This window comes from Pseudonaja textilis, chromosome 3, assembly GCF_049901715.1.
Source record: "Pseudonaja textilis isolate UNSWEBS1 chromosome 3, rPseTex1.2, whole genome shotgun sequence".
In the NCBI taxonomy this organism is placed as follows: domain Eukaryota; kingdom Metazoa; phylum Chordata; class Lepidosauria; order Squamata; family Elapidae; genus Pseudonaja; species Pseudonaja textilis.
Genome location: NC_141992.1, coordinates 200,689,818 through 200,717,073, shown reverse-complemented (window position 1 = coordinate 200,717,073; position 27,256 = coordinate 200,689,818). Strand labels below are relative to the sequence as shown.

The window sequence follows — 27,256 nt, the reverse complement described above, 5'->3', positions numbered from 1 at the left end:
TAAACTAACATTCTTATGAACTCTCTGTATATCATTCTGTTTCTTACCCTTTTTACAGTATCTGGCTATATGTCCTTTAGCCCCACAAGAAAAACATTTCCTAACAATATAGGCAGTTGAAGACAGTTTTTCTTCCTGTGGTTGTCTTTCTGTCAGTTGAATTCTATCTTGCATTCTTCTTGACTCTTCTAATAGTCTTCCAGTTATGCCAGTCAATGTAAGTTCATCTCTGTTTAAAACTTCCAGTGAAGACACATAATCATCATAAGTTTCATCCAAAGAAGAAAGAATAATGTAATGTAAACCTGATGCAACTCAGAAAAATCAGTTCTTTTTCTTGTAGCTCCTGAAAAGTCCTTTTCATGAACTCCAAATGAGCTAACATATCGCCACCTTTTATAAGATGAGCTCGAAACAGTTTACATGTAAGATATATGTGTGCACCCACACTATCTCGAACATAAATCTTCTTCAGAATGTCCCAACATCTAGCATCAGATTCTTGACCATGAATATGGACTAGCTGTGGATCACTCAGTGTCAGTCCAATAATACTAAGAGATGGTGAGAGTAGATAATTGGTGTGCAATCTAAGCAGTTTGGGATGGAAGGAGGAGGCTTTCTTTGAGTGGTGGGAAGAAGCTGCTTGTGATTGAAGACCACTGTTGGATGTGGCCTTCTCCCTTGGTATTTGCTCCTCCTGTAGCACATCTAGGAGTGCAGCCTGGAGAGAGTTTTTCTCTTCCCGGATGCAGTCTTCGCATTCTTTGTTCACCTCCTCGAAGCATTGAATGTGTTCTTGGAGCTCTGGGTCTTCCAGGTTCAACTGTATGTATTTGAGCTTACTTTCACTGTCTCTCCACCGTGTGAGATGCTCCTCTATCTCTTTCTGCATTAGTAGGAGGTTCTTGAGGGGCAACTTGCTTTTGGGGGTATTGCAGATCCTTACCAGCTCCATCCATGCATCTGCATGATGGAGATACTGCCTGTCCCAATCCTCTCTGAAGCATACCACCGCAGGTGAGGTAAACGTTCTATGCCATCTGAAGTCATAGGCTTTCTGAGGTATCACGGCTTCTCCAGAGGGTTGGACATCTAAAACTGGTTTTTGGGCAATAGGCTCCACGTGTACATCAAGGATGGGTGGAAGATTCGAGTCCTCTGGTACTGCAGGGACATCTGTCGTGGCTGAAGAAGTTGCCATGCTTAAAATTGATAAAGGGTGAATTTGGAAAATTTAGTGGTTTTCCGTGCAATTCCCTTTTTTTGTCCTAAGGGGCACTATGCGCAGGTAGCAGAAAGAATTGCTGCTGAATTTAATACTTGAGCACGTAGGTGGCGCTGCACAGTCTGGACGGTGCTATGTGCGTTGTGAAGTCTGAAGACTTGTGTTGAGGTATTCCCTGTTAAGAGAATGAGTGCACTTAGGGAAACGTAGTGGGAGTGATGTTGAATAACACACAACAAGCATACAGATACACTGAATAGTAAAATGTAGGTTTTACTTCCAGTAAACGGGTAAACAAAGTCCAACCAACAGTCCAAATCATACATGGTTAAAGCAGTAAGTATCAGTCCAGGGAAATCCAAAAACGAAGTCAAGTAGCATAAACAAAGTTCAGTAAATGGGGTTTGCTAACAGTTGCAAAAACTCACAGCAATCCAAGTAGAACGACGATCAGGCAATATGGCAAAACAGGAAATGCAAGAAGAAAGAAACCAGGTTTCTGGCTCCATCTTATGGCCATTGGAGGAACCTCAGCCAATCACAATTACAGCATTCTTTTAAAGATATCGTATTAAATGACTATCCTGGTTTATATATTGCCAACCCAACTGTTAGGTGACTATCATTCCTAACAACTTAGGGGCTAAACGCAGAAATTTGCCTGTTAGTGTTGCTTGCTGCACAAGGTGGCAGTAGAGGGTCTGGAAGATGCTGTTGCTATGACCCTGTTAGGTTTCAGTTAATCCTGGAACCTTGAATTAAATTGTTTAAATTTTCCACAATAGTTGCAAAAAGGGATTTTCATTTGCAAACACGTATTTGAAACTTCTGGGAAATTTCTCCTTGAGCACCAGATGCTGCTGTGGGCTGTTTTAAGACTCAGAAAATCTTACAGAGTCCTGCTGAAATTCCCTTTCTGGAGTGTAAGCATTAACAACTCAGCAGAGATGACGTAGAACTCAAGAAAGCTAGCTAGCAGGAAAGGGTCCCTCTCTGCTTAAGGGAAGAAAGGAAGTCAGTGTAGGTTTTTTAAGCTCTCTGGGATTGGCTTTGTGTCTTGGGAAGGAGGGAAATCTGCATTTGTATAGAGCTTTGAGACAAAGGCTCTCAGGGCAGGCCGTTTCTCTGTGGTGGCAAGGTATTTTTATGGCTGGCATCCGGTCATAGCAACTGTTGGTTGGAATGGCCAGGGAAAATGCAGACTTTCTCTCAGGAAGAAGAAGAGAGAAAAAAAGGGAAGCCAAACCTTTTTTAGCTGCAGTAAATACATTCAGTTCCTAGCTTTTAGCCCACAAAGGGAGATTGCCTTTGTACATTTGCATTAGAAAGGAGTTGGTAACTGAAGGAATCCAAAGACAAATGGAATGCTTGGCCCTTCCCGCTGCCTGCAGATGAGCTCCTTTTTAGATAATGTAACAGGAGACAGGCCCCTCTTTCACTGAAGAGAGAAGGGCGGGGGGGAGGGGTGTTTACTCCTGCCTGCCTTGATATGAAGACAAAGGAATCCAGCCTTAGGAAAGGAAGAAAAAAAAGGAAGTGTCTTTCCTTGTTTAAGGGATGAAGACAACAAGTTTGATTACTTCAAAGGAGAACAAGGCACAGAGGGAATCCGAATTAATCATCTGTTTACTGCAGAGACTCCAGATGCATCTACTTCTTTGGGGGCTTCAGGTCTTCAAATTAACCATCTTTTTACTGTTCTGTATTCTGTACAGTGGTAGATTTTGTCTTCTGTACAGATGCAGATAGATAAACTCCACAAAACATTCATACAAAGTCTTTATTATTGGTTCATCAGGCATTCTCATAACTCACATTTGTGATGAAGTTCTTCTTTAATGAACAATCCTTTGCATATCTGTCTTGGAGGTAAAAAGTTGGTTATCTCCTTATTCCTTTTCTCCCATCTCGTAGCAGTAGAAGTAGAACAGTTACCACAAGTCCGTGAGTTCAGACAAGAGTGAAGAAACCTCCCCCAACCCAACGAGGGTCAATTTAGTGACCAATCAGGATTACAGATGTGGTCATGTTGACATGGACTACATTTCCCAGGATACCTTAACTACATTTACCGTGATGCATTCCCTTAAGGGGACAGTTCACAATTGCTAACTATCCAATTCCCATACACTGGCTGGACAGCACAGTGCCTTTACAGGCCCTTCTAAGCGGATCACAGAGTCAGAATATTGCCCTCAACAATCTGGGTCCTCATTTTACCCACCTCGGAAGGAGGGAAGGCTGAGTCAACCTTGAGCCTGGTGAGATCTGATCTGCCAAATTGCAGGCAGCTGGCAGTCAGCAGAAGTAGCCTGCCGTGCTGCACTCTAACCACTGCGCCACCACGGCTCCCTAGAAGACCTCTGGGGTCCCTTCTAGTTCTGCTATTCTATTGCTCTATGTTCCAATTTACAGGACCCCGTTACCCTTGGGGTTCAGTCAGCAGCCGGAATCGCCATTGCACTTGACAACTGGATCCCTTAGCGATGGAAATCCCAGGTTGCCTTCATCACCCAAGGTTACCTGTGCAGTATTTCAACCCCAAGTTAGCCATGCCAGGTCAGCCATCTCTTCCACAATAAAACCGTGTCACAAAAAAGAGGCTTACACTTCTGATCACCACCATTGTCATAATTTGGAACAGTCGCCAAGCAACTGGCTGTAACATGAGGACTACCTGTACAGTGCTAGACACAAGCTGAAGGCAGGGGCAGGTCACTGGCATATCAATAGAGAGCAGCAACCCCCCCTTCCCGGTGTTACCTGGGTGGGAGGAAGCCCAAATCAGTGCCAGATGTCCACTCTACTTTCCCCAGCAGGGTCTGACCCAGATTCCCACCCCCTGGATGCTGGTGCTGCCCTCTCTCTCCACCTCACCCCACCCCACCCCCAAGCTAACCAATTCTGGGCAATATACAAACTTGAGACTCCCAGGTCTTGAGAAACGCCAGGTCTAGAAAGCAGCTGAGAGAAGGGGGATGAGCTGAGCTCAGTGGGACGAGGCCCCTGTTCCTGGCCTGGCTGGCCACAGTGGATGTCCAGTGCATTTATTTCTCACTCATCCTTGCACCCTCCTGGCAGGCCGGCTTGCAGTGCAGCAGTTCATTTTATTTTATATTTATTATTTATTTGTCAAGCATGTATTAGGTTACAAATATAAGTATAAACATGATTATTAATACATGAAATGTATAAGAATAAAAGGGAGCATTAGGACAGGGATGGTAGGCACGTTGGTGCTCTTATGCCTGCCCCTTATAGACCTCTTAGGAATGGGGTGAGGTCAACAGTAGACAGCCTGAGGTTAACGTTTTTGGGGTTTGGGGAAGAAACCACACAGTCAGGTAGAGTATACCAGGCATTGACCACTCTGTAATTGCTGAAGTCGTATTTCCTGCAATGGACTTTGGTGTGGTTTACCTTGAGTTTGTATCTATTGTGTGCCCCTGTATTGTTGAGGTTGAAGTTGAAGTAGTCGTTGACAGGTAGGATATTGCAATGGATAATTTTGTGTACTATGCTTAGGTCAGACTGAAGTTGGCATAGTTCTAAGTTGTCCAAGTGTAAAAATTCAAGTCTGGTGGCATAAGGTATTCTGTTGTGAGTAGAGGAGTGGGGGACTCTTCTGGTGAAATATCTCTGGACTCTCTCCGTTGTGTTAATGTGATATGCAATGTGGGTTCCAGACAGATGAGCTGTATTCCAGAATCGGTCTAGCAAATGTTTTGTATGCTCTAGTTAGTAGTACAATATTACCGAAGAAAAAGCTATGCAGGATTAGGTTAACAACTCTTAATGCCTTTTTGGCTATGTTGTTACAGTGAGCTCTAGCACTTAGATCATTACTCCAAGGTCCTTGACCGGGCAAGAGTCGTCTACAAGATCATGTCCATTCAGCTGGTATTTTATTTTCTGATGGATTTATTTTTTTGCCAATATGTAGGACAGAGCATTTGTTTGTTGAGATTTGAAGTTGCCACTTGTTTTGACCATGCTGACCCAGAGTCAAGGTCTTCTTGTAGGGTAGCAGTATTGGAAGTAGTGTTCCACAGCATGGACAATCCAGAGTGTTATGAAACCCCGAGGCTAAATGACGCCCATAAAACCACCCAGAGGGAACGATGCCCAGAGACTCCGCCGGCTCCCCCACCCTCGGGGCTGCCTAGAATTCCCCGGCCACCCTTTGGGCCTTTCGATCCCAACGTGCGCGGGGACAGCCGAGCGCCTTGGCCCGCCCCCGCATGTGAACTTTCCCGAAGGCGAAGAGCGGGAGGCACCCCCGGTCTTCTTCAGGGCACAGCTGGGTCTACTCGACCAGCGAGCATCGTGTCCTCGTGGGCGCTGACCCGCAAACCCTCCTGGCCGGCCGCTCCCGGAGCCTGCCTGAAATGCAACGACTAGCCGGAGCCTCGCGGGGCCCGGCGGAAAGCGCCCTCCCTGCAGCCGCCAGCTGCTTCTGGGCGGGCAGGGGCTGCTCCGGGGCTCACCCGTTACTTCGGAGGGTCCCGGGGCCACCTCAACTCCACCCCTTTCTCCCACCCTCCATCATGCCGTGGCTCTCTTGGTGGTGGAACCGGCCGGGTGGGGTGGGGGGCGGCGGTCGCCCCCGCCTTCCACCTCCAGGCCGAGCGTGGCGTTGGGTCGGCGGGGAGGCGTTGCTTCCCCAGCCGCGAGTCAGCAGCCCCAGCGCAGACCGGCTTGGTCCTGGGTCTCGCGGAGGGCGATGCTGTGCTTGGGCTGCCGCCTGCTGGTCGTGTCCGCCGCTCTCCGGCTTCCGTGACTCCCTGCCGGGGGCTGCTCTCTACGGGTGGTGGATTCAGTGTTCCGTTTCCCAGGAGGCCGCGGAGTCTGGGCTAGCTAACTTTAGAGCTGGGCTCTTCCCTACGGGCCGACCCCGCCGAAGCTCCTCGGATGCCCTTATCAGCCTCTGAGCATGTGCCAAGTGCTTGCACCCCATAGCCCCTTCTGAGATTTAGCCGTGGGGTCCCTGCTGCTGCATTCTGCCCATGACCCCACGGGTCACCCCTTTCTCGCTGCTTCCAGCGGAGGCTCCCTCCTCGTTTGAGAAGAGATGGCCTGCCTGGAACGCTCTCTGAGCTTCCTGCCTGAGCAGGGGTGGGCTAGAGGACCCCAAGGTCCCTTCAGAACCCCGTTATTCCCCAGGGCAATGCCAAAAAGGGGGCTGGCATTTGTGTCAGAGGGGCTGACCGAGCCCCAGTAGCCCCGCCTCCCTCCCTGGAAGTCTGAGCTGAGCAGAGGGGGGGCTGGGATCCCCCAGCTGAGCTAAGAGAGCAGCCTGGTGGGGGCTGCCATCTCTGGTCCAGGGGAGGATTCACCTCTGCAGCCCAGGGTGGGTGAGGGTAGCTGTGGCTTCCCAGGCCTCAGTTTCCCTGGATGCAAACAGGGCTTTAATTAGGGGACTGTGGGAGCTCCTCACTCTGCTTCCTCCCAGCCTGGTTTAATTATTTTAAGTGATTAATTAATAGGCCTGCTACAATACGGACTTTTAAAGATTTTTATACTCATTAAAGATTATTATTATATTATTTAAAGATTATTATATACTCATGTAAAGAGTAAGTATTGCACCTTCTGCAAATAAATTTAATATACTGATTTACTTGGCCAAGTGTACTGGATTTGACAAAATAAGGACTGTATCCTTTGCAAATGAAGAAATACAGAGCTCCTCTGTGAGGGTGACTATTTGTCTATCCCAATATTTTTATTTTTATTTATTTTATTTATTTTGTCAAGTGATTATAAGATAACAGGTATAAGCATGGCTATGAATACTTGAAATGGATACATATAAGAAAAATAAAAGAAACAATAGGACAGGGACTGTAGGCACGTTGGTGCGCTTATGCAGGCCCCCTACAGACCTCTTAGGAAAGGGGTGAGGTCAATAGTAGACAGTTTAAGGTTAAAAGTTTTTGGGGTTTGGGGAAGAAACCACAGAGTCAGGTAGAGGATTCCAGACATTGACCACTCTGTTGCTGAAGTCGTATTTCCTGCAATCAAGTTTGGTGCGATTAACCTTGAGTTTGTATCTATTGTGTGCTCTTGTGCTTGAAGCTGAAGTATTCATTGACAGGTAGGACATTGCAATGTATGATTTTATATACTTTACTTAGATCGGACCGAAGGTGGCGTAGTTCTAAGTTTTCTAGGTCTAGAATTTCAAGTCTGGTGGCATAAGGTATTCTGCAACGAGTAGAGGAGTGGAGAACTCTTCTTGTGAAATATTTCTGGACTTTCTCAACTGTGTTTATGTTTCATGGTTATGAATACATGAAATGGATACATATAAGAAAAATAAAAAGAAACAATAGGACGGGGACGATAGGCACGTTGGTGCGCTTATGCACACCCCCTACAGGCCTCTTAGGAATGGGGGGAGGTCAATAGTAGACAGTCTAAGGTAGGGGTAGTCAACCTTTTTATACCTACGGCCCACTCTTGTATCTCTGTTAGTAGTAAAGTTTTCTTTAACCGCCCACCAGTTCCACAGTAACAGTGATTTATAAAGTAGGGGACAAACCCCCTACCGCCCACCATGAAAGCTGGAACGCCCACTAGTGGGCGGTAGGGACCAGGTTGACTCCCACTGGTCTAAAGTTAAAGCTTTTGGAGTGGTAGCGTTGCTATTGCTGGTGCAAGCAGTCTTATAGATCTATACAGCAAAATATTTCAGGCGTATCACTTGAGCGGCTGATATTCAGAGAATCTGGCTTATAACTCTCATTCCTCCAGAATCCGTTTGGTCCCACATGTGCCGAAGGGAAGAGAAAATGGCCCTTTTGAGTGTTTTGCCTCTCTGCCCAAAGTGCCCCATGGTCTTCCTGTCATCCACGTGCCCCTCCCCCAACCCATTTGGACAGGGGTGAACTTTGGTGAGTTCCCAGGGGATTCTGTAGTGGGTTGTTAGCCAAAGCCCCCCCGGCTGCCCCTCCCACTAAACCAGGTCCTTTGTTAATGCTCAGCCTGACCTGGCTTCTGTAGTTGGGTTCCACTTGATTGCACATTGCAAATGCAAAACCTATGGTAACAAAGCAAACAAAAAATAGGAAAAGACATGCAAAACAAACAGCAAAGTCCAATCGTTCCCTCCATTTCTCCCTTCCCCTCTTTCTTAACAAACTCCCCAGCTGTTGCCTCTCCAGGGGGGTTGATAGGTTGTGTTCATTCTCTCTGTCTGGACCTTGCATTGGCTCAGAAAAAACCCCCGCTCCTCATGCCTTAATTCTGGTTGATTGTTTTGAGGGGGATTCAGCGCATCCCTTCTTTGTAAAGTGCCTTGGGAGTTCTGATCCTGCCTTAAACACTCAAGCCGGCTGGGTGACTTTGGCCCAGCCCCCCTGCCCTCAGAGGGAAGTAGGAGGGAGAAGGAGGATTTACTACATTCACCAGCTTGAGTTATTTATAAAAATAATAACAGCAGGACATAAACAGACAAACAAACGCATAGAAGGGCTTGGCTAAAATCTTGACCAAAGCCACTTATCTCCTCTGGCTGATGCACTCTCGGAAGAAACCAGCCTCTCTCCGGGAGCAAAAATTTCCCCAAAGCATCTTGGAGAAGGAGGGCTCCTACTTGGTGGGTGTTAAACCTTTGAAGAAGCTGGGTGTTTCAGAGGAGGAAGAGGAGGAGGAGGAGGAGGAGGAGATGCCTGTAGCTCGGAGGAGAGCAAGCTTTGCATGTAGGTCAGAACGATTTGCTAAAGAACTCACAGAGACCCCAGAGACCCCAGAGACCCCAGAGGGAGGGGCTGCTGGCATGGGAGGACATGGCCAAGCTGCTCTCTCCTTATTAAATATGCTGTGGGCGGAGTTTAACCACTGGGGGTGTTAGAAATAAGAAAATTCAAAAATAAAATGTAGGTGAAGAGAATAGTATACTATAGCATTAGGAAGACAGTTGCTCTATAGACATTTGCTATCCTGATTTAATCCTGCTGTAAATATATTATCTAATGCATTTACAAACATTGCCCTAACTTTCTTTAATCAATTGAAGTTAGATTTTGTTTTTCAAAGCATCTGCTTAAATTTACCAGACTTTTACTTTGCATAGGTGAATATGTTAGAGATGCATATAATCATCATGTTCTAAGAAGATGTGCTGGATGTAACATTAATATGGAACAAGTGTGGTGTTAGGAATAGATATTTCTTTGTTCTCCGACCATTAGAAAGAGGCCCTGCTGAAGGGACATCCCTTAATGCCAAGACAGATAAGAAAAGGCCATGCTGGCAAAATGTGTGATGGGAGGCCATTGGGAGGTGTTGAAGGAGATGATGTGGTCTCCATAAGGCGTTTTGGATTAGACTCCATTTTGGAGTCTAAGTAGGGTTTAGGCTTTGTGTTTTAGGAGGCTGGGACTTCCTGCGCCCCAGAGGCAATGATCCACCACTGAAATGCATCAACCAGATAGAAAATACCCCCATACCTCCACCTGTTCCCCCCTTTAGCCAGTCTAGGGAACCAGCCTGGATCTGGCACAAATTCCAATGCAGTCAAAGCAACTTTAACACATTTTCTTTCTTTTTATTGCCAATAGAAACAGACCAGTTCCACTAACCGAGTTTCATGTAGCTAGCCAGTTGCAGCAGAATTAGAGTCGTAGCCAGATAAGCCCCTCCCCCTTTGCCCCTCCCCCAGTCCTCTACTGGAGGATAGGATCCGCCCTGAACCTTCCCATCTCTGGGGCTGCCCAAGTGGTTCCCCAGCCCTGTCAGCAGCTCCGAGCAGGGGGGATCATTTTGTTCTCCTGCGCTTTCAAAGGTATCTAGGTCCTAGAAAACCAAAGTCCCAGGAATGCTGTGTGTGTGTGTGTGTGTGCGTGTGTGTGCGCGTGCAATGAGAGGGCTGAACAGCATTCCCTGGCAACCTCAGGAAGAAATCCCACTGCCCACCCAGGCAGATGCAGCAGCAGAGGAGGGAGGGGCCAAAGGGATGGCAGCCAGAGAGGCTGCGCTTGGCGGGGGCGGGGGGGCAGAGGAGCCTAGGCTGATGCCCCCCTTGCTTACAGGTCACTGCCTGGGTCCTGCCTCTCTTTTCGGCGCCCAGTCCTTTTCTGGGTCTCTCGCTTCTCCTGCTGGCTTTCCGCCTCTTCCAGCAGGCCAGTGATTGTGCTTATCATGTCCTCGAGGGGTAAAGTCCCTGCCCGGTACAGTTCAAGGAGCTCCTGCCTGTTATCCTGAGGGACGTACTTAGAGAAGAGGAGATCCAGGACACACAGGCGCTGCCCCTTATATTCTCCCACCGTCACGGGGACCAGAGTGGTCCTCAAAGTCTTCTTCAATTGCAGATGCCGAGCCTGGGATGCACCGTCTTCTGCCACTGTGGAATCAGGGCTGCTGCTGGCCGACCAGTCCCCACTGGGCCTCTCTTTCCCCCCCTCTCCTGGGTGCATGATGTGGGTCACCGCAGATGCCATCTGATCAAGGGTGAGATCACCCAACCGATAGAGGTGCAGCAGCTCCTTCCTTTTCTCCTCGGAAATGTACTGAGAATGCAGCAGATCCCACAATGAAGCTTCTCTTCCATGGAACTCAGCAAAGGGGAAATTGACCAACCGAGACCTTAGAGCACTCGGTGAGGGAAATGGGCTTCCTGCCAAAGGCTCCTCAGAGGCTGAGGGAAAGGAAATGCCTCCCTGGGAAGACTCACAGAAGGCAGAAGCCCCCTCACTTGAGGTCCCCGTTGGTGGAAGCACAGGAGACACGACACAGGCAACCCCTGGGACCCTACCTGCCGCTCCTCGAGATTCGGGGAGACTCATTTCCTCACTGATCTTAGAGACACACCTGGAAAAGAAAGGATCCCAGACAGAGGTTTTCCGGTCCAGGATGTCACGGACAATGTCATTGATATTCTCCAACTCCAAGGCGTACTGAAAAAGGTCATATTGTGAAGGATGTTGATTTCCTGATTTCATTTCCTCTGTGTTATTGACAATGGCGGAGACCACGGTCTCCATCTGGTCAATGGTGAGGATGCCCGATTGGTACAGTTGTAGAAGCTCCTTCCTTTTCTCCTCAGGGATATACTTGGAATGAAGCACGTCCCACACCGACACTTTACGCCCGTCAAACGCCGCAGCGGTGACCTCCACCATCCGGGACTTCAGAGCCTCCTCTTTGCCTCCCAGGTCGCCAGCATCATTTCCCCCCTCTTCTTTGGCCTCTTTGGCCTCGGTGCTTGAACTGGGTGCGTGGAAGTCCATGGGAAGATGACGTTTGCTGCTTGTGGTCCTGGGAAGGCGGTCTGAGAGAATCTTTGTGAGCTCCTTAAGGGGGAGGCTGCCCCTCCTGTATCTGCCCAGAAGCTCTTCCCGTTCATGCTCTGCGAAGCGCTCGGAGAACAGGATGTCCCAAGCGGAGGACTGTTGGTCAGCGGAAGGTGCTGGGAGGAGCTGAGAGCGCAGGGCGCTTTCCCAGTTTGCCGGGTCTAAGGAAGAATCCCTCAGAGCCTGGTGTTCTGCCGCCGCCGCCGCCACCGCCACCGCCTGTTGATCTGGACTCCTCACCTTCACATTGATCTTCCTGCCAGTGGCTTCCGTTTTGGCAACCAGTGTGTGGAGGATGCTGCTGAGCCGCTCCGTTGACAGGAGCCCACTTTTGTACAAGTCCAGTAACTCTGTCCTCTTTTCCTCAGGGATGTTGTTTGAGAAGAGCAGGTCCCGCAGAGTGACCCTCTGCCCTTGGCAGTTGCCTGCAGGCATATCCACGGTCGTGGCCTCGAGGGTCTTCATCCAGGGCTCTCTGAGGCTTGGTTCATCCGTGGCAGCATTTGCTGTCGTGTCTGATTGGCTGGGAGCTTCTCTGTGACCGATGGGCCTGGCGATCTTTTCCTCTGCCTCAGTGATGATGGCGATGAGGACCTGGGTGAGGCGCTCAAGTGTCATGGTGCCTGCTTTGTGCTGCCTCAGCAAGTCCTGCCTCTTGGACGGAAGGATGTATCTGGAGAAGAGGAGGTCCCACACAGAAACCTCTTGGTCCTGGAAGAGCCCCACGCCGATCTTGGTCTTGGCCGCCTGCAAAGCCTTCCTGGTGTTCTCGTTGAGGTAAGAGGAGGACCAGCCCTTGTCCATGACGTGGAGCAGCAGCAAACCAGTCTCTGGATCGGGCAGGCACCGCTGCAGAAGCTGCAGGTAAGTGAGGTTTTCGTGTGTGTTTGGGTCAAAGAAGCCCTTGGTGTCGTCTGTGGGATCAGAGAGGATCCGGTTCATTTCCTCATCAAAGTAGCCCCGCTTGTACGCTACTTCCACGGGAGGCGGTGACTGTGCACAGGATCGATGATGCCCCCGTGGCAATCTGGGCTTCCAGCAGGCGGATCCCATGCTCTTTGACTATGAGACCTTTCTTCATGGCCTGGAAGAGGGAGAGCTTGTTCCCCGTGTAGGGGTCCTTATAGCCAGTCACAGCCCTCTCTGCAGAGAGAAGCTTCTCCCGCAGCTCGGCCCCCACCAGTTCAACGGAGACGGCGCATCGACGGACAGTTTCTTATTGCCCAGGGGGTCGGTGATGAAGCCCGTGGCAGCCTGTGCCTCCAGCAACACCAGGGCCGTGCCTGGCCTCAGAATGCCTTTCCACATGGCCTGGTAGATGGTCATCTTCTCTGACTTGGAAGGGTCTGTCCTGGAGGGCACCAGCACGCCAGCGATGCAGCTGTTGCCTTCCAGGTACCTCTTCACCGAATCCATTTCCGTGACCTCCTCCACCGTCTTGGCGCCTTGCGCGAGCTCGGAGAGTGTGGCCTGGTTGATGATGTGGGAGTCGAACAGTTCTGAGGCCGACACCTGCTTCCTGAGCCCGAGAACTTCAGCTGGTTGCCCTTCTCTTCCATCTCTTCAATCAGGGTGGTGAGAATCTGGACCAGCTCGCCTGGGGCCACAGACCTCTCTTGGTACTTCTGCAGCAGCTCCTGGCGCTTGGCCGCAGTCACGTCTTGGAGAAGAGGAGCTCCCACGCGGATCGCCTGGAGCCTTGAAACTCACCCACAGGCACGTCTATGGTCACCTGTCGCAAGGTGCGTTCCAGTTCATTGTGCTGGGAGGGAAGAGTGGTTTCCTCTCCTGGGGAAGAAGGCCTGTCCTTGGCGTGAAGTGAGGTCAGGATGGTGATCATTTCCTGAATGGTCAAGGATCCCAATCGGTATTTCATCAGCAGCTCCTCTCTTTGGCCTTCTGGAATGCTTTGGGAGAAGAGGAGTTCCCAGACGGAGATCCTCTGTCCTTGGAACTCGCCAACTTGCAGGGTCATGGTCTGGTTACGCAAGGGACCTTCCCAGGAGCCAGAAGGCAAGGGAGCCCGGACGGTTCTTTCTTTTTCATTTCCTCTGCCTTATTGACAATGGCGGAGACCACGGTCTCCATCTGGTCAATGGTGAGGATGCCCGATTGGTACAGTTGTAGAAGCTCCTTCCTTTTCTCCTCAGGGATATACTTGGAATGAAGCACGTCCCACACCGACACTTTACGCCCGTCAAACGCCGCAGCGGTGACCTCCACCATCCGGGACTTCAGAGCCTCCTCTTTGCCTCCCAGGTCGCCAGCATCATTTCCCCCTCTTCTTTGGCCTCTTTGGCCTCGGTGCTTGAACTGGGTGCGTGGAAGTCCATGGGAAGATGACGTTTGCTGCTTGTGGTCCTGGGAAGGCGGTCTGAGAGAATCTTTGTGAGCTCCTTAAGGGGAGGCTGCCCCTCCTGTATCTGCCCAGAAGCTCTTCCCGTTCATGCTCTGCAGCGCTCGGAGAACAGGATGTCCCAAGCGGAGGACTGTTGGTCAGCGGAAGGTGCTGGGAGGAGCTGAGAGCGCAGGGCGCTTTCCCAGTTTGCCGGGTCTAAGGAAGAATCCCTCAGAGCCTGGTGTTCTGCCGCCGCCGCCGCCACCGCCACCGCCTGTTGATCTGGACTCCTCACCTTCACATTGATCTTCCTGCCAGTGGCTTCCGTTTTGGCAACCAGTGTGTGGAGGATGCTGCTGAGCCGCTCCGTTGACAGGAGCCCACTTTTGTACAAGTCCAGTAACTCTGTCCTCTTTTCCTCAGGGATGTTGTTTGAGAAGAGCAGGTCCCAGAGTGACCCTCTGCCCTTGGCAGTTGCCTGCAGGCATATCCACGGTCGTGGCCTCGAGGGTCTTCATCCAGGGCTCTCTGAGGCTTGGTTCATCCGTGGCAGCATTTGCTGTCGTGTCTGATTGGCTGGGAGCTTCTCTGTGACCGATGGGCCTGGCGATCTTTTCCTCTGCCTCAGTGACGATGGCGATGAGGACCTGGGTGAGGCGCTCAAGTGTCATGGTGCCTGCTTTGTGCTGCCTCAGCAAGTCCTGCCTCTTGGACGGAAGGATGTATCTGGAGAAGAGGAGGTCCCACACAGAAACCTCTTGGTCCTGGAAGAGCCCCACGCCGATCTTGGTCTTGGCCGCCTGCAAAGCCTTCCTGGTGTTCTCGTTGAGGTAAGAGGAGGACCAGCCCTTGTCCATGACGTGGAGCAGCAGCAAACCAGTCTCTGGATCGGGCAGGCACCGCTGCAGAAGCTGCAGGTAAGTGAGGTTTTCGTGTGTGTTTGGGTCAAAGAAGCCCTTGGTGTCGTCTGTGGGATCAGAGAGGATCCGGTTCATTTCCTCATCAAAGTAGCCCCGCTTGTACGCTACTTCCACGGGAGGCGGTGACTGTGCACAGGATCGATGATGCCCCCGTGGCAATCTGGGCTTCCAGCAGGCGGATCCCATGCTCTTTGACTATGAGACCTTTCTTCATGGCCTGGAAGAGGGAGAGCTTGTTCCCGTGTAGGGGTCCTTATAGCCAGTCACAGCCCTCTCTGCAGAGAGAAGCTTCTCCGCAGCTCGGCCCCCACCAGTTCAACGGAGACGGCGTCATCGACGGACAGTTTCTTATTGCCCAGGGGGTCGGTGATGAAGCCCGTGGCAGCCTGTGCCTCCAGCAACACCAGGGCCGTGCCTGGCCTCAGAATGCCTTTCCACATGGCCTGGTAGATGGTCATCTTCTCTGACTTGGAAGGGTCTGTCCTGGAGGGCACCAGCACGCCAGCGATGCAGCTGTTGCCTTCCAGGTACCTCTTCACCGAATCCATTTCCGTGACCTCCTCCACCGTCTTGGCGCCTTGCGCGAGCTCGGAGAGTGTGGCCTGGTTGATGATGTGGGAGTCGAACAGTTCTGAGGCCGACACCTGCTTCCTGAGCCCCGAGAACTTCAGCTGGTTGCCCTTCTCTTCCATCTCTTCAATCAGGGTGGTGAGAATCTGGACCAGCTCGCCTGGGGCCACAGACCTCTCTTGGTATTTCTGCAGCAGCTCCTGGCGCTTGGCCGCAGTCACGTACTTGGAGAAGAGGAGCTCCCACGCGGATCGCCTGGAGCCTTGAAACTCACCCACAGGCACGTCTATGGTCACCTGTCGCAAGGTTCGTTCCAGTTCATTGTGCTGGGAGGGAAGAGTGGTTTCCTCTCCTGGGGAAGAAGGCCTGTCCTTGGCGTGAAGTGAGGTCAGGATGGTGATCATTTCCTGAATGGTCAAGGATCCCAATCGGTATTTCATCAGCAGCTCCTCTCTTTGGCCTTCTGGAATGCTTTGGGAGAAGAGGAGTTCCCAGACGGAGATCCTCTGTCCTTGGAACTCGCCAACTTGCAGGGTCATGGTCTGGTTACGCAAGGGACCTTCCCAGGAGCCAGAAGGCAAGGGAGCCCGGGACGGTTCTTTCTTTTTCATTTCCTCTGCCTTATTGACAATGGCGGAGACCACGGTCTCCATCTGGTCAATGGTGAGGATGCCCGATTGGTACAGTTGTAGAAGCTCCTTCCTTTTCTCCTCAGGGATATACTTGGAATGAAGCACGTCCCACACCGACACTTTACGCCCGTCAAACGCCGCAGCGGTGACCTCCACCATCCGGGACTTCAGAGCCTCCTCTTTGCCTCCCAGGTCGCCAGCATCATTTCCCCCCTCTTCTTTGGCCTCTTTGGCCTCGGTGCTTGAGCTGGGTGCGTGGAAGTCCATGGGAAGATGACGTTTGCTGCTTGTGGTCCTGGGAAGGCGGTCTGAGAGAATCTTTGTGAGCTCCTTAAGGGGGAGGCTGCCCCTCCTGTATCTGCCCAGAAGCTCTTCCCGTTCATGCTCTACGAAGCGCTCGGAGAACAGGATGTCCCAAGCGGAGGACTGTTGGTCAGCGGAAGGTGCTGGGAGGAGCTGAGAGCGCAGGGTGCTTTCCCAGTTTGCCGGGTCTAAGGAAGAATCCCTCAGAGCCTGGTGTTCTGCCGCCGCCGCCGCCACCGCCACCGCCTGTTGATCTGGACTCCTCACCTTCACATTGATCTTCCTGCCAGTGGCTTCCGTTTTGGCAACCAGTGTGTGGAGGATGCTGCTGAGCCGCTCCGTTGACAGGAGCCCACTTTTGTACAAGTCCAGTAACTCTGTCCTCTTTTCCTCAGGGATGTTGTTTGAGAAGAGCAGGTCCCGCAGAGTGACCCTCTGCCCTTGGCAGTTGCCTGCAGGCATATCCACGGTCGTGGCCTCGAGGGTCTTCATCCAGGGCTCTCTGAGGCTTGGTTCATCCGTGGCAGCATTTGCTGTCGTGTCTGATTGGCTGGGAGCTTCTCTGTGACCGATGGGCCTGGCGATCTTTTCCTCTGCCTCAGTGACGATGGCGATGAGGACCTGGGTGAGGCGCTCAAGTGTCATGGTGCCTGCTTTGTGCTGCCTCAGCAAGTCCTGCCTCTTGGACGGAAGGATGTATCTGGAGAAGAGGAGGTCCCACACAGAAACCTCTTGGTCCTGGAAGAGCCCCACGCCGATCTTGGTCTTGGCCGCCTGCAAAGCCTTCCTGGTGTTCTCGTTGAGGTAAGAGGAGGACCAGCCCTTGTCCATGACGTGGAGCAGCAGCAAACCAGTCTCTGGATCGGGCAGGCACCGCTGCAGAAGCTGCAGGTAAGTGAGGTTTTCGTGTGTGTTTGGGTCAAAGAAGCCCTTGGTGTCGTCTGTGGGATCAGAGAGGATCCGGTTCATTTCCTCATCAAAGTAGCCCCGCTTGTACGCTACTTCCACGGGGAGGCGGTGACTGTGCACAGGATCGATGATGCCCCCCGTGGCAATCTGGGCTTCCAGCAGGCGGATCCCATGCTCTTTGACTATGAGACCTTTCTTCATGGCCTGGAAGAGGGAGAGCTTGTTCCCCGTGTAGGGGTCCTTATAGCCAGTCACAGCCCTCTCTGCAGAGAGAAGCTTCTCCCGCAGCTCGGCCCCCACCAGTTCAACGGAGACGGCGTCATCGACGGACAGTTTCTTATTGCCCAGGGGGTCGGTGATGAAGCCCGTGGCAGCCTGTGCCTCCAGCAACACCAGGGCCGTGCCTGGCCTCAGAATGCCTTTCCACATGGCCTGGTAGATGGTCATCTTCTCTGACTTGGAAGGGTCTGTCCTGGAGGGCACCAGCACGCCAGCGATGCAGCTGTTGCCTTCCAGGTACCTCTTCACCGAATCCATTTCCGTGACCTCCTCCACCGTCTTGGCGCCTTGCGCGAGCTCGGAGAGTGTGGCCTGGTTGATGATGTGGGAGTCGAACAGTTCTGAGGCCGACACCTGCTTCCTGAGCCCCGAGAACTTCAGCTGGTTGCCCTTCTCTTCCATCTCTTCAATCAGGGTGGTGAGAATCTGGACCAGCTCGCCTGGGGCCACAGACCTCTCTTGGTACTTCTGCAGCAGCTCCTGGCGCTTGGCCGCAGTCACGTACTTGGAGAAGAGGAGCTCCCACGCGGATCGCCTGGAGCCTTGAAACTCACCCACAGGCACGTCTATGGTCACCTGTCGCAAGGTGCGTTCCAGTTCATTGTGCTGGGAGGAAGAGTGGTTTCCTCTCCTGGGGAAGAAGGCCTGTCCTTGGCGTGAAGTGAGGTCAGGATGGTGATCATTTCCTGAATGGTCAAGGATCCCAATCGGTATTTCATCAGCAGCTCCTCTCTTTGGCCTTCTGGAATGCTTTGGGAGAAGAGGAGTTCCCAGACGGAGATCCTCTGTCCTTGGAACTCGCCAACTTGCAGGGTCATGGTCTGGTTACGCAAGGGACCTTCCCAGGAGCCAGAAGGCAAGGGAGCCCGGGACGGTTCTTTCTTTTTCATTTCCTCTGCCTTATTGACAATGGCGGAGACCACGGTCTCCATCTGGTCAATGGTGAGGATGCCCGATTGGTACAGTTGTAGAAGCTCCTTCCTTTTCTCCTCAGGGATATACTTGGAATGAAGCACGTCCCACACCGACACTTTACGCCCGTCAAACGCCGCAGCGGTGACCTCCACCATCCGGGACTTCAGAGCCTCCTCTTTGCCTCCCAGGTCGCCAGCATCATTTCCCCCTCTTCTTTGGCCTCTTTGGCCTCGGTGCTTGAACTGGGTGCGTGGAAGTCCATGGGAAGATGACGTTTGCTGCTTGTGGTCCTGGGAAGGCGGTCTGAGAGAATCTTTGTGAGCTCCTTAAGGGGAGGCTGCCCCTCCTGTATCTGCCCAGAAGCTCTTCCCGTTCATGCTCTGCGGCGCTCGGAGAACAGGATGTCCCAAGCGGAGGACTGTTGGTCAGCGGAAGGTGCTGGGAGGAGCTGAGAGCGCAGGGCGCTTTCCCAGTTTGCCGGGTCTAAGGAAGAATCCCTCAGAGCCTGGTGTTCTGCCGCCGCCGCCGCCACCGCCACCGCCTGTTGATCTGGACTCCTCACCTTCACATTGATCTTCCTGCCAGTGGCTTCCGTTTTGGCAACCAGTGTGTGGAGGATGCTGCTGAGCCGCTCCGTTGACAGGAGCCCACTTTTGTACAAGTCCAGTAACTCTGTCCTCTTTTCCTCAGGGATGTTGTTTGAGAAGAGCAGGTCCCGCAGAGTGACCCTCTGCCCTTGGCAGTTGCCTGCAGGCATATCCACGGTCGTGGCCTCGAGGGTCTTCATCCAGGGCTCTCTGAGGCTTGGTTCATCCGTGGCAGCATTTGCTGTTGTGTCTGATTGGCTGGGAGCTTCTCTGTGACCGATGGGCCTGGCGATCTTTTCCTCTGCCTCAGTGACGATGGCGATGAGGACCTGGGTGAGGCGCTCAAGTGTCATGGTGCCTGCTTTGTGCTGCCTCAGCAAGTCCTGCCTCTTGGACGGAAGGATGTATCTGGAGAAGAGGAGGTCCCACACAGAAACCTCTTGGTCCTGGAAGAGCCCCACGCCGATCTTGGTCTTGGCCGCCTGCAAAGCCTTCCTGGTGTTCTCGTTGAGGTAAGAGGAGGACCAGCCCTTGTCCATGACGTGGAGCAGCAGCAAACCAGTCTCTGGATCGGGCAGGCACCGCTGCAGAAGCTGCAGGTAAGTGAGGTTTTCGTGTGTGTTTGGGTCAAAGAAGCCCTTGGTGTCGTCTGTGGGATCAGAGAGGATCCGGTTCATTTCCTCATCAAAGTAGCCCCGCTTGTACGCTACTTCCACGGGGAGGCGGTGACTGTGCACAGGATCGATGATGCCCCCCGTGGCAATCTGGGCTTCCAGAAGGCGGATCCCATGCTCTTTTAAGATTAATTCTTTTGTCATTGCTTGGAAGAGGGAAATACTTTTTCCTGTGTTTGGATCCGTGTAACCTGTTACGGCTTTCTCTGCACAGAGTAGTTTTTTCTGTATTTCTTCCCCTACTACACCAGCTTCAACTGCCTGACTTACAGAGAGCCTCTCATTTTTCAGTGGGTTCATGACAAAGCCCGTGGCAGCCTGTGCCTCCAGCAACACCAGGGCCGTGCCTGGCCTCAGAATGCCTTTCCGCATGGCCTGGTAGATGGTCATCTTCTCTGACTTGGAAGGGTCTGTCCTGGAGGGCACCAGCACGCCAGCAATGCAGCTGTTGCCTTCCAGGTACCTCTTCACCGAATCCCTCTTTGCTACATCTTGTGCTTTCTCTGTTCCTGCTTCCAAATTGTGCATAACTTCTTCATTAATGATGTCTGCCTTTAGTAGTTCAGAAGCTGTGACTTGCCTCCGTAGTCCTTGGAACCAAATGTCTTTTCTGTGGTCTTCTCTTTCCTCTATGATCTTCCGTATTTGCCTTGTGATACTCTGCAGAACTGTCCAGTTCCCCTCCTTATACTTTTTTATCATTTCTTTCTTCTTCTCTTCCGTAACGTAGTCCGAAGAAAGAAGTTCCCAAAGGGAAATTGGTTGTCCCCTGTATTTCCCAAGGCCTACTTTTATTTTGCAAGATGAGAGGACCTGCTTAGTTTGTTCATCCACAATGATATATTCCCTCTTCTCTCGTAACGGCAGCAGGTATGCACCTGTCTTTGCATCTTTGGTGCACCTGAGCAGGAGCTGAGTGTAGGTAATCCTTTCCTGGGTATTGGGATCTACAAATCCTTTGGGAAGAAGCCCCTCATCAGATAGTAGGAGGCAAGTTTCTTCATCCAAGTAGCCCCGTCTGCAAGCCACCTCCACAGGGAGGCGGTGACTGTGTATAGGGTCAATGATTCCACCTGTGGCCACCTGTGCCTCCAGCAGCCGGAGGGCATAGGCTTTCTCTACCAGGTTCCTTTTCATGGCTTGGAAAAGGGAGAGCTTGTCCCCTGTGGAGGGGTCAGTATATCCAGTAATGGCTTTCTCAGCAAGGAGGAGTGCCTTGTGAAACTCTTCCCCAACCAGCCCAAGAGAGATGGCCTGGTCAACTGAGGAGGGCTTCTTCTCCAGCAGATCGGTGAGGAGGCCTGTGGCAGCCTGGGCCTCTAGGAGTAGCAGAGTATGTTCTGGGGAGAGAAAGCCTCTCTTCATGGCCTCATAGGCAAGCAGCTTCAACCCCTGTCCGGCTACCAAGACACCTGCAATGCAGCCTGTCCCCTCCAGGTAGCGCTTCACGGCGTCCCTCTGGGCAAGCTGCTGCAGAGGAAGGGTCTTCTGGTGCAGTCTGTCCAAAGTTGCCTTGTCAATGATTTCTGCATTGAAGAGCTCTGCGGCAGACACCTCTTGCCCCCTCAGCCCCTTCAGCTTGAGCTTCTGGGCTGCCTGTTCTGTTTCCTCCACAATGGCGGTGATGGTTTTGCAGAGCTGTGGCAAAGTGACCTTCTCATCCTTATACTGCCTGACCAGATCTTTCCTCTTCTGTTCATGGATATATGGGGAGCAGAGGAGGCCCCACAGAGAGACTGCCTGGCCTTTATACCGGCCTACCTGTACGTGCATAGTCTGTGCTTTCAAAAATTCTTTTGTTGCCTCGTCAATGTAGAAATAGCTTTCCCCTTTTCTGACAACCTGCAGCATGTACAGCCCAGTTTCTGAATCTTGGGTGCAGCGTTCCAGAAGCTGAAGATAAGTGAGGTTCTCATGTGTATTGGGGTCGAAAAAGCCTTTGGTATCATCTGTGGGGTCCAGAAGGATGCGGTTCAGGTCTTCATCAAAGTAGCCTCGCTTATAGGCAACCTCCACGGGGATGCGGTGGCTGTGCACAGGGTCGATGATGCCCCCCGTGGCAATCTGTGCCTCCATCAGGCGGATGCCATGGCTCCTCACAATCAGCTCCTGATTCATGGCCTCAAAGAGAGAGATCTGCCCTTTGGTGTAGGGATCTGTGTATCCAGTGACGGCTTTTTCTGCACTCAGCAGCTTCTCATAAATTTCTTTTCCAATCAGCCCTGCTGCCATTGCTTCATCCACGGAGAGCTTCTTGTTCTTTACTGGGTCAATGAGGTACCCTGTGGCTGCCTGGGCCTCCAGCAAGACCAGAGCTGCCCCTGGTCTCAGCAGGCCTCGCCTCATGGCTTGGTAGAGGCTCATTTTCTCATGATCTGGTTCTATGAGGACCCCTGCAATGAAGTTGCACCCCTCCAGAAAGCGCTTGACGGACTCCATCTCACTGACTTCCTGGACAGTTGTCTTCCCCTGCTGGAGTTCGTCCAGGGTCATCTTGTCTATGAGCTGGGACTGGAAGAGGTCGCTGGCTGACACCTTCTTCCTTAGGCCTTTGAAAGTGAACCTCTGGCTTTGCTGCTCCGTCTCTTTGATGATCTTCTTGATGGATGATGCCATTTCATGAAGGAGCTCCTCATGCGCATCTTTGTATCTCAGCACCAGCTCCCTCCGCTTGGCCTTCGGGATGTACTCCGAGTGGAGCAAGTCCCAGAGAGAAACTTCTTGTCCTTTAAACCTCCCGATGCTGATCGAGACGGAGAAAGAGTTTAGCACTTCCATGGCTTGCTGGTCTCCATAAAAAGCTGCCTCTTCAGTCAGTGGGAGAAGCCAGAGCCCCGACTCAGGGTCCTGGATGCACCTGTCTTTCAGCTGCTGGTAGGTCAGGCTCTCCTGGGTATTCGGGTCAAAGAAAACCTGGCTCTCCTTGCTGTCCTGAGAAAGAGCCCTCTGCATTTCTTCATCAATCAAGCCATGCTTGAAGGCCACTCGGAGGGGCAGGTGATGGCAATGAACAGGGTCGATGATTCCTCCAGTGGCCAGCTGGGCCTCGAGCATGGGGATGCCCACCCTGGCAGGGAGTAATTCCTTCCTGATAGCCTGGCACACCGAGAGTGGTTTCCCTGTGTAGGGGTCAGGGAAGCCGGTCACCGCCCTCTCGGCTTGCAGCAGCTCTTCCATCAGCTCTTCTCCCACGATGCCACTTTTGATGGCATCCTCAACACCAAACCGCCGATTAGACACTGGGTCCACGATGGAGCCGGTGGCTGCCTGGGTGCTGAGCAGCTGTGCCGCCATCCCTGGCAAGAGGAGCCTTTCCTGCATAGCTTGGTAAATGCCCATTTTTTCCTTGGAGGCCTGAACGAAAACTCCAGCAATGCTCCCTGTGCCCTGCAAGTACAGCTTGACACTTTCCATCTCAGACACTTCGCTGGGTGATCTTTTGCCCTGGGCTAGCTCAGTGAACACCTTTTCTGAAAGGATGCCTGCATCCAGGAGCCAGACGGCTGGCACTGCTCCTCTCAGACCTTGGAAAGTGACCTGCGTCTTAGCTTTCATTTCTATGTCATTTATAAGCTGCTGGACAAGGCTGACCAGCTGGTGAAGGGAAACTGCTCCGGAGCTGTGCTTATCCAAAAAGTCTGACTTCTGCTCCTCAGTGAAGTAGCCGGAACTCAGCAGGTCCCAGAGAGAGACCCCCTTGTCCTCAATGAAGGTCTCCTTCAAGCACTGCTGGACTTGCTCTTCAGTGGAGCAAGCAGAAGCTGTTTGTGCCAGAGGCAAGAGCTGAATGCCCGAATGTGCCTCCTTCTGACACTGGTCCATCAACTGCCCATAGCTGACCCTCTCTTTCCTGTCCAGGGTGCTGAAAGCCTTGGAATCACTACTCGGGTTGGAAAGGGTTTTCCCAAACTCCTCATCCAGGTAGCCACTTTTCTGGGCAAATTCTATGGGGACATAGTGGCCGCTGTGTGGATCAATGACCCCCCCAGTAGCCAGCTGGGCATCCATCAACTGCCTGGCTTTCCTGTCTGGCAAAAGGTCTTTCTTCATTGCTTGGAAGAGGGAGATTATCTTGCCGGTGAAGGGGTCCCTGTAGCCAGTGACAGCTTCTTCAGCCTGCTGCAACACCTCGTAAAGCTCAGGGCCAACCAGGCCTTTCTTCACTGCATCATCCAGGGAAAGTCTTTGGCTGCTCACTGGATCCACAAGGAACCCAGTGGCTGCTTGGGCCTCCAGCAAGGGCAAGGCAACTCCAGGCACCACCATGTTCCTTTTCATAGCTTCATAGAGGCTCAGTTTCTCATTGGAGGGTTGCAGCAGAATTCCCCCTATGCTTCCCATGCCATAGAGGTACCTTCGGACTGAATCCAGGTGCAGCACGTCCTCTGGGCTCACCACTCCATCTAGGATCTCCTCAAAGAGAGTCCGGTCAATGATGCCTCTCTCCAGCAGGTGGTAAGCACTGACCTTCCCTCGGAGAGCTGGGAACTGGATGCAAGCCCACTTCTTCATTTCCTCTTCAAGGGAGAGGCAGATCTGCTCCAGGGTGACCTTCTGAAGTCTGTAGTGGTTGAAGACTTCCTTTCTCTTTCCCTCACTGAAATACTCTGAGTTCAGCAGATCCCACAAGGAGACTCTCTGTCCTTGGAAGCGCCCGTGTTTGACAAAGAGCCAGGAGCTCCTGAAGGCCTGCTTGGTGGCATCATCCAGGGGTTGGTGCTTCCTGCTGTTGAGTGGCAGGAGGCAGAGGCCTGTGGTGAGTTCCACAATGCACTTCTCCTTTAACTGTAGGTAAGTTAGGTTCTCATGGGTGTTTGGATCAAAGAAGCCTTTGGTGTCATCCCTGGGATCTGACAGGATCAGGCTCATTTTCTTCTCAAAATAGCCCCGTTTGTAGGCCACTTCCACTGGGAGGCGGTGGCTATTGACAGGATCAATGATGCCTCCAGTGGCGATCTGGGCCTCCAGAAGGCGAATGGCATGTTCTGTCACGATGAGGTCTTTTTTCATTGCCTGGAAAAGGGAGATCTTGCTCCCAGTATAAGGATCCTTATAGCCAGTCACTGCTTTCTCAGCCGCCAGCAACTTGCTATACACATCTGGACCTATGATGTTGCCACGCAAGGCCTCATCCACAGAATATCTCTCATTCGCCACAGGGTCAATGATGTGTCCTGTGGCCGCCTGAGCCTCCAAGAGGATAAGTGCCGTCCCTGGGCGGAGGAAGCCCTTCCTCTTGGCTTCATAGATGCTCATTCTCTCCTGGGAGTCAGGCAGGAGCAGCCCACCAATGCTGCCAGTCCCTTCCAAGTACTTCTTCACTGTGGCCATGTTAATCACGTCTTTGACCAGGGTCTCTCCCTGCGTTAACTTCTCAAATAAGTCTCTGTTGATGATTTCAGAGCTCAGGAGCTGGGCAGGTGTCACCTTTTCCCTCAGGCCTTCAAAGGTGACCCGGGAGTCGGCAACGGTTTGTTCCACCATGAGACGGATTTTGTCAGCCAGCTGCTGAGGAGAAAGGAACCCGCAGGAGAATTGCTGCATAAGAGTTCTCCTCTGCTCTCCCGTCAGGTATTCTGAGAAGAGTAGCTTCCAGAGGGATATGGGCCTTCCCTTGAACCTACTGGAGGCCACCGACACCGTGGTGTTTTCCAGGGCCAGCTTTGTATTGTGGTCAATGAAGGTATGACTCCCCTCATGATCTCCAGCAAGAGGCAAGAGACAGAGCCCGGTATCTGGATCAGAGACGCCCCGCAAGAGCAGCTCCCCATAGGACAACTTCTCCTTTGAGTTGGGCTCAAAGAATCCACGGGCCTCGTCCGTAGGGTTGCACAGCAGCTTGTACGTCTCTTCATCCAAGTGGCCCCTCTGCAGGGCCATCTCTGTCGGAAGTCGGTGATAGGCGTGTGGATCAATGATGCCTCCCGTGGCGAGCTGGGCATCTAGCAGGAAAAGTCCTGGGTTCCTGGGCACCAGGTGTTTCTGCATGGCTTGAAACAAAGAGATGGTCTCCCCTGTGTAGGGGTCTTTGTATCCTGTGACTGCTCTCTCAGCTGAAGTCAATTTCCCAAACAGCTCCGGCCCAACAATTCCTGCCTGGATGGCCTCAGCCACAGTTAATTTTGTGTTCTTTACAGGGTCGATTAAATAGCCCGAGGCCACCTGAGCCTGCAACAGAATTTCAGCTGTGCCAGGAGGGAGGAGGTGCTCTACTAATGCTTGGTAAAGGCTCTTGCGTTCATTCGTTGGCAGGATGGCTACTCCAGCAATGCTGGTGATCTCCGACGTGGACTGTTGCACTGAGTCCATCTCTGCCACTTCCTGCACTGTCATCTCCCCCTTCTGGAGGGCTTCAAATGTGGTGGAGTCAATGACTCCAGAATCCAGCAGCTCCCGGCTACACACAGCCCCTCTCAGTCCAGGGAAAGAGATCTTGAGAGGCAGCAAGAGCAGGCCTCTGGCTGGGTCTGCAACACATCTTCTCATCAGTTCTGTGTAGGTGACCCTCTGGTCAGTATTGGGATCCCTGAAGCCCTTGGCCTCCTCGTTCCCTGGATCAGAGAGGGAGTCGCTCACGTCCACGTCCAAATAGCCCCGTGCACAGGCCTCTTGCTGAGGGATGCGATGGCCAGAAACGGGCTCAATGACCCCTCCGGTGGCTATCTGGGCTTCCAGGAGATGCAAGCCCAGCTTTCTTCCAATCAGCTCTTTTTGGATGGCCTGGTAGAGGGAGATCTTCTCCCCTGTGTAGGGGTCAGGGAAACCTGTCACTGCCCGCTCTGCGCACAGCAGCTTCTCCTTCATTTCCAGCCCTGCCAATCCCACTGCCAGGGCCTCCACCACAGAGAGGAGACACTCACCCTTGGGGTCAATGATGCCCCCTGTGGCTGCCTGGGCTTCCAGCAGGGCCAGGGCAACATCCGGTTGGATCAGGTGGTCCTGGAGAGCTTGTGCCAGGCTCGTGGTCTTGCCAGAAGCCTCCACAAAGACTCCTGAGATGCTTCTGATGTTGGGGGTCGTTGAGCCACTTGGCTGTGAGGCTTCCATTACTGCCGCTGCCACTGCTGCCGCTGAGCCTCCTGCAATGGTCAGAGAGATCCTGCAGAGAGAGGAAAGGGAAGGCACCATGAGGGGAAACAAAGTCTCGGAGCTGTAGGCACAGTGCAAACAGAGAAGGTGTGTACACTAGTTGGGACAGCCTTGCTTTTCAGGGTGCTTTCTCAAAACTTCTTCTTATTAAGACGATCTTTCTTGATAATATTAGGAGTAGAAAGCTAGGAAAGTAACTTGAGGTTTTCTGAGTGTGAATATTCATTCTTACATCATCTATCACCTATGCATATGTATGACTGTGACCTTCTCCTCCTTTCCTGGAATGTATGACTACGGGGACAATCCTTCTGCCTGAAGGAGCCTCTCTCATTATGTTCTGGGGGGAATTCCTTCAGGGCACAGTTAATTAAATACATACTACGTTGAGGTATGATGATTAGTTTTTGGGGTCCTGCATTGGATTCCACAGAAACTGGTTTCAGAGGTGGGATTCACAGTCTTTGAGCTGTGACCAGGGACAACAGCTGGGGTGCTCATAGGGTGAGTGTGGTGA

General features: G+C 52.2%; 1 protein-coding gene across 1 annotated transcript in view; it reads right to left on the bottom strand.

Annotated features, from left to right (window-relative positions):
• The window catches only part of EPPK1 (epiplakin 1), a 45,678-nt gene extending 18,912 nt beyond the window's left edge, over positions 1–26,766 (bottom strand). The window contains 17 exon segments of the mRNA XM_087930417.1: positions 710–1,205; positions 1,324–1,403; positions 10,261–12,509; positions 12,512–12,544; positions 12,547–12,723; positions 12,726–13,052; positions 13,055–13,183; positions 13,186–13,539; positions 13,542–13,884; positions 13,974–14,316; positions 14,318–14,900; positions 14,903–14,935; positions 14,938–15,018; positions 15,021–15,077; positions 15,080–18,112; positions 18,115–18,679; positions 18,769–26,766. Of these exon segments, the coding sequence (XP_087786543.1) occupies positions 710–1,205; positions 1,324–1,403; positions 10,261–12,509; positions 12,512–12,544; positions 12,547–12,723; positions 12,726–13,052; positions 13,055–13,183; positions 13,186–13,539; positions 13,542–13,884; positions 13,974–14,316; positions 14,318–14,900; positions 14,903–14,935; positions 14,938–15,018; positions 15,021–15,077; positions 15,080–18,112; positions 18,115–18,679; positions 18,769–26,697 (16,812 nt within the window). The 5' untranslated portion in view covers positions 26,698–26,766.
• Positions 26,767–27,256: the final 490 nt, after the last annotated feature.